Here is a 15,047-nt window from a genome sequence, read left to right as displayed (position 1 = left end):
AATTGTGAATGTTGAAGGATAACAAGTTCATTGAATGGGCTTATTATTATCAATATAAACCAAAAGAAAAAATATTCTTTCTAATAAATCATACACCTGGAAAACTTAGAGAATAATAAGAAAACAGATGCCACAAATATTTATATTAATCCTTTCACAAAGGGTCACGGTCCAAAAGTCAAGTCATCATGTTTGTTGACTTGCATGCAAAATGTTATTGAACTACTGTTTTATAAATTTATGTCATTAAGTTTGGAATAAAATTGTAGATCAGAATTCAAACTTTAATATTATATATGAGTTAATATCTTAATTTAAAAGTATTAAAAACACATCTAAATATTGATTTTAGTGTGTCATGTGGTATGTCAAATGCAGCACTGTTTAAAATTAGATGTTTGTGATGTCAAAATACTAAGTCTATAGTTTTGTACAAATTAAGAACTCAAATTACTAATATTGACAATCAAGAATATAAAATAAGAACCTCATATCTTTTTACTTTGCTGAGATACAGCTTAAACATGGTGGCACTATTCAACCCTTTCCTTTTTTTAAATGGCCCCTTATATACCCTTACAGTATATGACATGTGAATAACCAATCAACAGCTCAGAACTGTCTCCAGAGGAGTTTTCCCTGCCATTTTAACTTTTGAAAAGGCTTCCACATTCTATTGATCCAAGTTTTCAAGGAAGTAGGTCGTGACTTTTGTCTGCTTAATGTTTCACATTTTTATAAATATAAAAATACTTTAGTTACTATACTTAAAAAAATAGTGGAACTACATGGTATCAGCATATTTTGTATGTGAATTTTTGGTTATTCAACTGTATATACAAAATCCTCCCCAAAAAATTTGTATGATATCCTCCATGTGTGAAATTTTAAAAGCTTAGCAACTTGTGTCTAGCAACAACCAAGTACAAAGGTCATAGCAAACAGATGTACCCATTTGCTTTACTTCTTGACCTATTATTCTAAAATTTTAAAAAATATGTTTAAAATTTATTTCTGAATAGTAATAATCTATATACATATATATAATGTATAATAATTGAGATGCGACTGTATATTACAAAATACTAGTCTACTAAAAGACAGCCAAGATAGGGAAGACAAAAGGTCAGTTTTATATCACTGGTTACATGAAGTGAATGCATGTGCACAAAATTAGTGCAAGCTATGTTATCTTAGGTAGGCATGACTGGAAGGTTAACGTAATTAAAAATAATAAATATATATGTCCATATACAGTGTTATGAGACTTAAGCCACTTAGACTAAACTTTGGATTTTGTTATAACATGTAATCATACTAGCATGAAAATAACAATTTATATCTATTTCCTAATTTGTTTTTATGATGGCTACAAGGTTGGTCAAGTGACAGACTCCATATATTTTGAGCATATAAAATAACATAAAGTTTTACTGGAAAAAAAAACTTTGAAATGTATTTAGGAAGCTTTATAGATTATTCAAATAATATTTGATTTTGTGAACGAAGAATAATTTTAAATCATAACATGAAATCACTTTGCACTCAAGACTAGTAATGAAACAGAGTGTTTTCACAAATAAACCTTTACTGAAAGTACACATGGTGTATCAAAAGTTATAATACAAAAACTTAATGTATGCAAGTGTGTAGACACACCTGTATATATTAAACTGAGCCCATTGCAAAAGGATTAACATAGAATGTACATAGGTAATGTATTTCAAAGATGTTCTCAAACAAAAGTTCAGTAATATATTTAACAGTACAGAACTATTAAAAGGTATACAAACTTTATTATTGACAGCATGTTAAAATTTAAATCAACTTGGAAACTAAAAGGAAAAACTTTCAACATTACTTTTTTAATTATTAAATTACAATGTTTAACTGGCTTCATTTACTCAGTTTTTTGTAAAATTAAATACCTTGTTTTCACACTTTCTCAACATCTTCTTCTTTCCTAAGTCATAAATACGAAGCACACGACCAACACCAACAAGGACACGACCTTGAAAGGGGCATATGGCTCCTGGAACTTCATCTACAGGTGTTGCATGAACAAGCTCCAACTGTCGCCCTTCCTCTACAAATTTGTACACGTGGATACTACCGCCATTGGACTGTCGAGGATTTAACTGGAAATCTTTAGCAATTCCCACCAGCAAAAATAACTCATCACCATGGTTAGCAAACTTGGTCAAACAAATGCTGTGCAAAACATTTCACATAAATCATGTTTAACACTCATAACACGACCCTGTACAATTTCAATAATTCAATGAACTAGGTTTTAGTTTTAATGACTGGAGTATTATAGGTTTTAATATTAAATAATCAATGACTGTAATTTCACAAAATTGTTCCATCAGCAAATTTTCATTGTTAAACAACCACTAACTCAATACAGGAACATAAACCCAATTTCATACACAAGGGTTCATCTTATTTACAGAAGAAAATAAATTTGAATTTCCCTGAGAAACAAGAATATACAGAGTAGTATTTTGAAGGAAAAATATTAAGCAGGTATTCATAATTAAGTACAATAATACTTAATAGTTGGGATTGTGATTAAACATAAACATCATCATGTTACAATATTTTATTTAGTTACATTTAAAAGTTAATTACTTAATTAATTCATTTAATTAAGCTACTTTATGATTAGTCTGTCAATGAAATCAGCTTTAAAATTTACACTGTAGTTCAAAGTTTTATATTATCTAAGTTTAAACTCCTGTACTTCAAAAGTAACCTAAAAGAAAAACTCTTAAAATTTTGTTTTATCTCCTTGTGACTTATAAGTTCACAAGATATTACATTTGGGTCTTTGCATTTTGAACAATTCTTGACTCACACTAACTTTCCACATATAGAAACAGTCTAGTCAAATACACTTAGTTGAGTTACATGTTTGTAACCAATGGAAAGAGTGCTTTTTGAAGTAGTTCGTTTAACTGTTATTTTAAAACTGGCATGAAGAATTATACAGATAACTAGTCCAACTGCTCTAAGCACTGTTGCTGCTTTGTCCATACCACTTTAGCATTATTTCGTGCCTAGAGAGATAGATGTTAGTTAGATTGAAAGTTGCATTTTATCTAGGTGTTAGTTTAGCACATTACTTAATTATTTATTATTTGTGTTTTAAGATGAATATATGAAAGGTTTAATAATTTTTTCATACAAGTCAATGCCTGCTTCATCCACAAGAGGTAGTGCATTATATTAATACTATCACTTTCTGTCGAAGGTTGAAGTTTTTCTGCTAATTATACTACTAGTATTGTTGGTCAAGGATGCTCATTGAAGTGTGTTCTAATGAATAACAGTAATAAAGGATACAAAAGTATAATAAAGTAATAACAAAAATTATATGTAACAATATCAGAGATGCCAACTATTTCAAATGACTGAGTGTAATGATTGTAGACAGAGCCCTTTCACAGTTTGTCCTTTTAGATTTGCCAGAAACAAGACAATCTGGTGAACGAGGCTTCTTTTTTCCCATCTTGTGAACGATTGCATTGGTGTTTCTATGCCACTTAGAAAACAAGAAATACCCATCTACGCGAGCGCTGATTGGCTGACAAGCACTGATGACGTAACTATAGATTCCCCCACGTACCCAGTGTGGAGAAGCACTGCACTCAAACTATTGGTAGATGTCAGAGATACAAATATTTTCTATTACTTTAAGCACAAACATGATTGTCGCAAGTAGCCATTTGGGCTATGTCTTTTATTTATTATCAAAATTTATTTGTATCTCACTAGAAATTTTCTTTTCACCCCTTTCAAGCCCTGGGGGAACAATTTATCACTTTACTGTATAGGCCTATATAATATATAATAACTTGGAAGTTGCAACAAGTCGTAATATTTGTCTGTATGAGCACATAATCGTAATGTATACACCCAAATTGTAATGATTACGCTCAAATCATAATGGTTGGCATCTCTGCAATATGATAACACAAACACAAAATAAGTTTTAAGATTATTTCAACATATATTACAAGATATATACATTCCTACATCCTAATTTTAATCATTTCATTGTAATGTACAACAGACCATATAGCATGCATTGATAGTAATAGCTGCAGTTAGAAATATCATAAAGTGAAACTATATATAAATAAATATTTAACTTAAACAAAAAAGAACTTTTGATATTCACTTTTGGAAGTGCTATGGGTTATGCAAATGAAATTTGAAACACACATTTCAAACAAGTATTTTTTACATTCATGTTGTTTTGTTGGTTATGCAAGAAGTTACTTGGGTACACTTGCATAAACTCAGAATTAAAACAACCTTTAAAATGTATAAATATGGACAATGATTATTTCACACAGCAAGACTAAAGTTTATTGTACTTATAAAATCACCCAAGTCATTATATATGTGTGTTTATATGGAGTGAATAAAAATTTCAATATTTCAGTGAATGTTCATCTAAGTAAGTGATTTCTCCAAAGAAATGGACAGCGAAAAATGCCTTAGTTACAACTCACTATAATATCAATCCCTACTTGTCTCTACAAAATTTAAAATTTTTTTATTACACTTGTATTATGTTAAAATTCCCGCAACAAAGTTAGTTTATAGCCACTGATATTAGAATTAAATCAATTCTTAACTCTATAAAATTACAAACACCCACCAAATTTTAATACTCAGTATCCTATAAACATTACCTAGATACTACTAGTACAGTTACCCTATTTGGAAATCAAACTGTTAACGTGGCCAATTTTTATCTCATTGTTCCATGATTTCAAAAGATAAGCAATAACACTCTAATCTATAACATGATTAAAAAAACACACACACAATTTCACTGAATTCTTTGAACTAAAAGTCAGAGTAATTTGTACAATTAGTTGCTACAACTTTACTGCTACAGGTTCATTGAAATTCTTCAAGTTCATAACCATTCACTACAGTTTCCATTCTATAACTTTTTAATACAAAACAGCTATCTTCACAACATACTACAAGCCTTCTACACACAAATACAATTAGATTTTTCTGATGAAGTTCCCTAAAAATTTGTTTGTGAAGCCTTTTTTTAAGTCTGAGTTCAAAGTATTTTTCATGTTAAGATTAAAGTAATTTTCTTTGTGTCAAAAAAATATATTTCATTTGCATAATCTCTAATACTTCCTAAATAAATTTCAAATGTTTTGCACCAGTAAATCTTTATATTTTATATTCCTTAACTCTGTACAAAATTGGTCAACTTGACTGACCTCATAACCACAAGAAAATATTGAAATAAATCTACATTACCCTTTGTTTCTACTTTCTAGAATAACTTTAAATTCTAATATGTTTATCTCAAATAGCTCTAAACTCATAACAGTATACACCTGTTTCTACTTAAGTTTTATCGTTTTATTGCCCTTTGGACCACCTCTAACAACTATTTACACCAAACAAGCTGTTAATTACTTAATGAATGTGTATCTCACATTACAGTATTGAATTGCATAAACACATGAACTATTCATGCTGTACCTCATGAAAATTTATTTTATTGTTTATTTTATGTAAGTCACAATATGATAGTTATTCATTTAAATTTTGAATGTAATTCACCAAAACCTAGTAATATGTACAGAAAAAGGTGCCTGGGGCAAGAAGATTAAAAAGAAAGAATGGCCTCAAGCATCTTTGAAACAAGGTTGTTTTAAAATAAGCCTTTCAAGCTCCAAAGCTTCAAAAGTAACTAACTTTTTGAATACCTACCTAAATGCTGCATCATTCTGTTCTAAAGAAACTTTATCAATGGTCTTTCCTTCAATTGGATCTATGATGCGAATCACTGAGGCCCACATCCCTGGACCAGCTTTAGGGGCACTAAATGTTGTTTCTGGAAGATTTTCATTCAAAAAAGCAGCAGCCATTTCATTGGCCAACTCCTGTTCATCCTCCCCAGCTGCCTCAATCATTTCCTAATAAACAAACTAAAGATTCTAAATGCATGACAATAAAAACTTCTAATTCATTATTAATCACACGAGGAACTGGAAAAGCCAAGAAATATCTGTAACAGTTACACTTATCCTTATAATCCCCCAGACACACTATTATTAGTATTTTGGTCATATAATAATCATTAAGCCCTATTTAGATAAAATTAACATTTAAATAATTAAACACTGACTATCCAGCTTACTTTGACAACATAAACACACATGTCAGCCTGAATAATTGTAATAAGCAGTTTAATCAGGTCAGTTAAAAGAAACAACTATAAGTTATGATACAAATTTTATTACAAAAAGTTCTTGTTTCAACCTGAGCCATCTGTTGTTTTCTTTCCTGTTTGGTTTTTTCTGTATAAGCATTATGGTCAGTTTCAATCAGAATCAAATATCCAGTATCTGGATGAATAACAAATTTTCTGGGTGTATATTCCAAAGATGTTGAGACTTGGTTAAAGACAGCTCTAACTTCTCTAAAGCTAAGATCCTTAAAAATGCAATTAAATTAATTACAATATGTGAAATTACTTTAGGAAAAAACAGATTCTCTTAACTTTTTAAATACAAATATTAAACATACCTATTATAAAATTAGCTTGAAACTTCAAAATTATCTCCACATATTATCTAGATTCTGCAAGTAAATTAAATTTTAAAATTTTAATTCAAGCTAATCTATGGCTTTTAAAATACAAACTCTACATGTTTCAACGCTTACCACCTCATCATCAGGAGTGAATTTGGAAAATATGTAATACTTATTTATTCATTTTTAGCCAGTTCATATGACTTTTGTTAGTCTACATTTCTGTATAAATCTCAGAGTGATCCCCATCACATTTTACAATGATATTTGCTGTACTTTCAACACAGGTACCCTCTTTTAATTATTTTTCTTTACAAGTCATAGTGTTACATTCAAAATTTAATTAAACACCTGTACTATCAACGTATTTAAATGAAATTAACATTATAATGTTAACACACAGTTTGAAGCTTTATGTTTTCTAAGTTTTAAGTCCATTATTTCAAAAGAAATCTTTAAAAAAAATTACTTAAACTTCAGACACACACACACAGCCATTAAAAACAGTACTATAACCCAACAACAGTTAATTTCATATTGGTGTGCATTCTTCATCATGAGGTAACTGTTTGCAGTATTGTTGGCTGTTTGACTGACAATAGCACGTTTTAATTTCTTACCTAAATATGCTATAGTTAGAGATACAGTTTAAATTGTAATTTGGCCTTACTGTTATATTTTAGTTAATAATGCACTAGCTACATTTTAAAATGGATAATTAAAATGTTTAAACATTTTTTTAAAATATACATTATACTTGACACCAGTTTCCAGAGCCTATGATATTATTCACTGAACAACAATATTGATGAATGGTTTTGCATGTCTCCCAAACAAACTGTAACATGCCTTGAAGGCAATGTTTACTCATATCAAGATGAAAACTAAGTGGTAAGGGATGAGAATGGAAAATAAAAACATTAAAAATTAGTGAAATGTGAAAAGAAAAATATCTGGACTTACAAATAAGGAAAACAACATCTTTAAATATAAGATATTAAAATTAAAGGGTATGTTTTTTTTTTCTATTTACTAATTTTAATAGTTTCATTGAACTGTATGTTGATGCTAATAGCTAGATTTATTGATATGGCCAAGAAAATGCAAAATAAAATAAAAGCATTTGCCTTAAGAACTTTGGTATTCATTTAGAAGCTTCGAGAGGTTATGCAAATGAAACATGGAAACTTAAGATAAAAAAACATTTTTTTATACTTGAAATGAAAATCACGTTGCATTTGAATTATTCAGAGTTTGAGTACAAAGAACTACTGTAAATAAATGTTGCATTTTTATTAAAAAGATACTATTAAAATAGTATCATTGTTGTATTCAAAATACTTATCTTTAACAAATATTACCCGGTTTTGCGAAGACATTTCAATCATTATATGTTCTGTTGCATAAATGTTATTCCTCAGTGAAGGTGATTCTGATTTTTCTTAAACTTTGTTATTTCTAAAAATTTGCAAATATTATAAGCTTGAACCAATATTACTGTTTTTTTACCATAATATTAAATTGTTAAATAGAAATGAAATTTGGTAAATATTGATAAAAAGAACAAGGTAAGAACTCTTCTGAGAATCATGCAGAAATGTAAACTTATAAATAGATCTCATGACATACGTAAAAAAGGAATAAATATTACAATTAAATTTTTCAAGTTCATTCCTGATGATGAAATTATAAAATTTCAAACATGTAGAGTCCATATTTTAGAGGATATATATTTGTTTGAATAAAACAAAATTGTGTTTTATTTATAATATTAAATTATCTTATTCTTATATGTGACATTTTTATAAATTATCAATCACAAAATTTTAAAATTTCAATGTTGAATTTTTTCAAAGAAGCAACTAAAAATGTTTTCAAAATTCTCCTAAAACTTACAGAAATTTAAATTTATCTTTCTTTTGATAAAATAAAATTAATTTAGTTAACTGTGTTTACAATCACTGGTGTACAGTAAAAAAATAAAAAGCTGATTTTTAAAGTTATTAAACAGTTTCATGTAATGAATGTAACAACTTTTAAATTTTATACTCTCTCTCTCTCACACACACACAATTTTTATTATTTCTTGTTCATAATTTTCTTCATCCATTCATTGAGATTCTTAAACCAATAAGTTTTAATGATATATAAAAAAAGAAAAAGAGTAATACAGAGGCCTTGTTAGTGAAATGTAACTTGATATAAAATACAGAGGCCTTGTTAGTGAAATGTAACTTGATATAAAAGAATGAAAAATGATTTTCCTAATCCTACCCCAGAAACAACAAAACATAAAAACTTTTTCTATCACAATTCAAAACCATAACTCAGAGTAAGTATAAATTAAAAATGAAGCATTTCAAAAGCTTTAAAGACAAACAGTAATTTCTGCAGAAGTTCTTCATAAACATCTTAACCCTTTCGATGTTGGCGACCGCAGTCGACTTGAAGGCTCAGTGCAGCAAGCGACCTTCCTTTATTCCTGTTATTCTTATGTATTGAATTTAACATATATAATATTGGGTACAATCACTGAATATTTCAGGGACTTTTGTTGAGTTATTGCCGAGATATCATGCTTTTAGTACTGATAACGTAATTAGTTGAAGTATCAAACATATATATTCTGTGCCATGCCAAACATTAAAGGTTGTTATTCAGCACTGAAAGGGTTAACATATCACCAAGCTAAGTTTTCATCACATTGGTGCATTCTCTACACAAAACTCCTCTGAACTAGACACCTCATTAGCTTTTATATTTCAAATATATGGAAGTTATAGTTTTCCTGTACTGAAAATTATTTCTGATAGTTACTTCTCTCTACTCACAGGATTAGCTTCTCCTGTTTTATGTTGCTCTCTATGTGCAAACTTTTTTTTTTATAATGCATGCCACATGCCTTCCATACCTCTCTATTGAAACCAAACATTCTAACATGTCTCAAATAAATTATGATGGAAAGTGAAAGTAGAGTAATGTACCCATAAGAAATACATTTTCAGTAAAGGAAAATTATAACTTCTAATACAGTACTTCCCTCCTCACATAAGATTAGGTGGAACACCAAATTGGAAAGAGGAGGAACCAGTGAGAGGGAAGAACAGATGTACCTCCCTATAGCATCCCAAAGATGAGCAAAACAGAACAGATGATTGGAGAAAAGACACTGCACTACTTCATAACCAGGTATCTCCTCACCACGACCAGCTACAAACAAACATGGTAGAAAAAAAGAGCACATAATAATGGGAAAGGATAAATCAAGAAAGTGATCTCAACAAATAAACATTGAAACTCAGTCCCACAGAAGTAAAGTAGATTATAGAGGATGTGCCCCATCATTTAGAATGGGTAGGACATGGCAGTCTGTGCTCGGGATGTCAGCTACATACAAAAACCTCCTCAATGGGTATAGACATCTGCACGAGGGTAGAATGAGAACTATAATGGTCTCATCTCATGAACAAAATTACTGACAAATAAGTGACCTAAGTATAAGGAATCTAATGCCACCAGTTCTAGCTAACATTTTTATGACACAGATTGAATCTCCAGCAACCAATTCAGCCTTACATCCACCACTATACTGGTACAGATATGTTGATGATACAATTGCTGGATTCACATCTACAGAACGCACACTTAGTTTTTCAACCATGTTAGCTCCATACACCCCAACATAAAGTTTACTAATGAACAGGAAAATACTAATCAAATAGCATTTCTCAACCTCAATATCACAAGAACCGATACACAATTCAAAACAAAAATCCACAGAAAAATCACCCATACTGGAATATACATTCCTTGAGACTCAGCACATGAAACAAAACAAAAAGTCAACATATTAAGAAATCAAATAAACATGACCACAAAACTATGCTCACCTGATAAAATTAATGAGGAAATCAACAAAATAAAACAACACTTCATCACCATTAACAAATTTCCTCCAAAAACCAATGAAAAAATAGATCAACAAGAAACAAATGATAGTACATCCCAAGATACAAGAAACTACAAAACTTTACACTGCTGCATACCATACGTTCCTGACATCAGCAAACAAATAACCAATAACCAACATTCCAGTAAACACCAAATTTATACAAAAATGAGGTATAAAACTAAAGTGTAAAAACTACACTGACAAACACAACACCAACATTATTTATAAAATACAATGCAACAATGGCTACGACTTCTATATTGGAACAACAAGCAGAAAAATGGAAACCAGATTCAAAGAACACAAAAAAACACCTTCACACATTTTTTAATATTGCATATCAAATAAACACAACCATAAAAATACACAGATACTAAGGAGAAAATAAATATAAGCAAATGCAAAGTCAAAGAAACCCTACTTATACAACAATTCAAACCAATATAAAGGAACACCCTTATACCTATACTAATTAATAACCTGATATCTAACTGCAACACCCCGTACAATCCCATACCAATTTACACTCTTGTTCCTAAGATGTGCCCAGTAACAGTCAGTTGCAAATTCTCTCTTTGTTAATCTGAAGATGACCTAAAAAGGTTTAGACATTGTTATGTAAGTTCTTTTCAATTAAAATTTTAATACCCACACCAACCATCCTGAAATATATTTTTACTTCAAGTGGGTTTCTTATCATCATGAAAGAAATGGAAACATCTCTCTTCATGACCCATTACACAAAAAGGAAGATAGGCAACCCAAAACCTGAATGAGGAATTAAATTTATTGGTTCACTCAGTATCCAAAACCAGCCCACAGGCTGCTGACAACTGTGTGAGGTTAGGATGAGGACACCCAATCGAAGGGGTGAAATGCACTGAGAAATCTTACTGTGTCACTCAATTTAGAGGATGATGTGCCTTTTACACTGGCAAAACACAAATGCGCAATTCTGAACAGAATAGATATAGCATTCTATGCAGAACCCATACAGCAGTATGCCTCCATGATTAACTACCCCACAAGCTTGGAACTGGTAAGGGATAAGAACTTGTTTTACTCTACTGGAAGTAGGAGGGAATGAGCATGGGAAAGTCCAGAGGAATGGCTGCACCAAAACAGTTCAATTGGCAAACATGAAACCATATTTTGAAAAGCAGACCATACCAATTAATTTAATCAAAGGAAGACAAGGATGGGAAACTATCTGCTTCTGTTTTATCCATGCTGTTCATTGGTGGTACAGTCCAGGACAGGTCCATGTATGAAGCAAGTACCACAAGGATACTGACTATCCAGTGAGCTTGCAAAATACCCCACCTTAAAGATAAGTATGTGGGGAGGTGGAAAAAGCACATGAATCAACAAAGTGTACAGTGCAGATTTCTTTGTGTATGTACAGAATATCTAGTCAGGCACCACTTGCCACAGAGCAGATCCAAGAGACAAAATTTAAAGAAAAAGCCTCTGAAAGATAAGGAAGCACTAAAAATATCTACCTAGTGTCATAGCTATGCTAAAGCCTGAGGTATAGCCACAGATTGTAAGTAATAGCCTGAGGAAGCAAAAACTGCTTCTTGATGAAAGTAATAGGAGATGAATGTTTGAGAAGTGGTCCACATGCCCAATTGCAGAATCTTCTCCAAAGGCTGGCAAAGACAAGAAGCAAGGGAAAAGGTGAGGTGTCAGCTTTAAAGGATAACACAAGACAAAGCACAATGGGAAAGGAACAAAAGGAACTTGATTAAATAATAAACTCAACTGGTAAGGGTAAAGGAAGATTGCTACAAGATAAAGAGAGGGGGAATACCTGAGAAAATCCATGTAGGCAATACAACAAAGGGAAATGAGCAAAAAGGAGGAGTTATCCTTGTAAACTGCTGAGGTCTTGGGAAGGAAGAAACAATCTGGATAAAGTAGAAAATAAGTTTGGTGGTACAGGGTGAGAGTAATGTCAACAGCGAACAGACTTCATGAGAATCAATTGCAGGCTAAGAGTAGTAGAAAATAGAATGAAATATATATAAAACAAAGAGCATGAAGAAATGGGTCAGAGATAAAGTAAGGAAATAAAGTACAGCTTTGATGTCTCATTCCAGAAGTACTGAATGCCTAGGCAGCCAATGTATGTGAAAAGAATGGATCAAAATGGGAAGGCCAGAGGAATGAAAACTCTTGCAGTAACTAACAGAATGGAAAGCATAGGATAGGGCTGCCCTATAATTTGATATAATGGAGACCAAATATCCCTTCTCAAAAGGCCATGTAAGAAATTTGTAAATACTAGCAACAAAAGAACGAAAAACTGGGATACCCCAAGCCAGGTTATAGATGCAAAAAAAACATTCCACTTCCACTAATACACAGCCATGGTTGAAGGGCAGAACAGAAAGAGAGAATGAAATGCCACATGGGAAGTACAATAATTATGTGATAGTAGTGCTCTCCTAGCGGTGGAGAGATGACCCATGACGATTTGCACAAGAGACATGTTGATATATCTGATTCCCATAGGGAAGTGCAAAAAGCTTGTGGCATGTGTTACGAAACAAAGTTTGCATGTAGAAGGAAAAGCGTTAATCAGGATAAAATTGGAAAACTAACTTTGTGAGGAAAGTACTATATCAAGAAAAGAGCTCTCAGTATTTTCAGACCAGTAACTTATGCCTTTTCAAAACTAGTATTCAAGTTACAGGGCAAATTAGTGCTATTTTATTGAAAAGTATTGTGTCTTTCTTCCTACTTGTCTATGTACGACATATGCTGAAAAAATTTAGGAAATGCACGAAAACTAGAAGGATGCTAAAATCAACCTGAAAACAAAATTTGCAATATTAGAAAAAAAATTATAAAATTAATGTTCCAATGAGTAAATTTCAATCCTTATTTTTTTTTAATTTGTAGAAAGCTGACTAAAGTTTATTTTCTATAATTCGGAATTCAATGGTACTGAATGTACACATTCAGATGTGGAAGAGGTAATAAGTGACACAAGTACTTGATTTAAAATTAAATTCAAACCTACTGAAATTTGATGTATCAGATAAAATTAAACAAGCAGGTTATTCTCAACACAAAATAAAGTATCTGAGATCTGTGAGGTTGAAAAATGAAAGCAGGAAAATTTCTTGCAAAAGCTTCATCATTATAGTTTTGTGATTATCTGAAGTAGTCCCATCCTTAAAATGCAGACACACAAGCATAATAAGTTACTCTTTCTCTCATGTTTTTCACTATATATATAATAATGGAAGTAATTTCAATACAAAAAAATATACATATAGGAACATTAGTAAACATTTTAAAATACCTCAAGAAATTTGTAGAGATAGCTACAATTCCTTCAGGGCATTGTTCTGAAGAAAATCCAGAAGCATACTCAATGTTTCATATGATAAAGGAGTAAGATGAAAACGATTTTGGTAATAATAACTCAACCATGATCGACTAGACATAGCTAGAACCTGAAATAGAAATAAAACATTGTGAAACTCCTGTTTATGGACAATTCAACACTTAATAAATAACAAGCACAAGAAACTGAAAGAGAAAACTATGAAAATCTACTGTATTTCCAGCAAAATATAAAATGGCTATAGCAAACTGAAATCCATCACCAGCAACATGTAACTTCAAATACATCAACAAATTATGCCCTTGCTAAACTTTTATACATTGGTTAACAATCATGCAAGAACACTCAAAACACTGGTGATAACCTTCACTTGAAAAATAAAACTATGCTTAGCCAAAAATTTATATTTTTTAGGTTGTAATTCAAAATTTAAGTTAATGACTATTCCTGAGATAACTAATAATTTATTTAAATTTGAATTTGCCAGGGAATGGTATTGCAGAATAACTTCTTAATAGTGTAATAAATAAAAACAAATTAGAAATATTCTTTTATACTTGTTAAAGCTTTGTAGAAAACTAGTTTAAATACTTTATTTTAATTTCAATATCAAGTTCAGACAACTTTCATCATTAAATTTCTTTCCAAGGTTTTTGACAAATGATAATTTGTTTAGAAGTAATCTTGTCATGAACTTCTCCTATTCTATGTACAAGTGGATTATTAATTACACTGACAATAATGTCTTTCCTTAGACACAAAGCTGGAAAAGGTTTTACAAAGTTTTGAGGAACACACAGATACCACGTTTGTTGTATAAATGTCCTTCCATAATCAAGTGAATAGTAATTTCATCCACCCATTTTAAAGGTTTAAAAATTATGGATGCTGAAACCACTGTCAGTCATTTATATTCTCACAGAAAAAAATATTTTTTAAACTGCATGGAAACATGGTAAGAATACATAAATGATACCGAGTTTAATCATTTTGGTTGTAAAATATCTGAAGCTGGTTTTGAAATTCTTATAAAAAACAAACAAACTTTCTATTATTAATGATCCAAAAGATCTACTTTATTCATCTAATCAGCTTCACATTGTTTGATATTCATTAATATATTTCAAGTTTTATTTTCCCAACTTAAGCAGC

At 30.8% G+C, this 15,047-nt stretch overlaps 1 protein-coding gene across 1 annotated transcript in view; it reads right to left on the bottom strand.

Moving 5' to 3' along the window:
* The window catches only part of LOC143237046 (splicing factor 3B subunit 3-like), a 28,706-nt gene extending 14,702 nt beyond the window's left edge, over window positions 1-14,004 (bottom strand). The window contains exons 1-4 of the mRNA XM_076475879.1: window positions 13,851-14,004; window positions 6,313-6,486; window positions 5,761-5,966; window positions 1,929-2,211 (exon numbers count right to left, since the gene is read on the bottom strand). Coding sequence (XP_076331994.1) covers window positions 1,929-2,211; window positions 5,761-5,966; window positions 6,313-6,321 — 498 coding nt within the window. The 5' untranslated portion in view covers window positions 6,322-6,486; window positions 13,851-14,004. The remainder of the gene's footprint in view (window positions 1-1,928; window positions 2,212-5,760; window positions 5,967-6,312; window positions 6,487-13,850) is intronic.
* Between the last annotated feature and the right edge of the window lie 1,043 nt (window positions 14,005-15,047).

This window comes from Tachypleus tridentatus, chromosome 13, assembly GCF_004210375.1.
Source record: "Tachypleus tridentatus isolate NWPU-2018 chromosome 13, ASM421037v1, whole genome shotgun sequence".
NCBI classification, from domain to species: Eukaryota; Metazoa; Arthropoda; class Merostomata; order Xiphosura; family Limulidae; genus Tachypleus; species Tachypleus tridentatus.
This window is presented reverse-complemented; position numbering and strand designations above follow the sequence as displayed.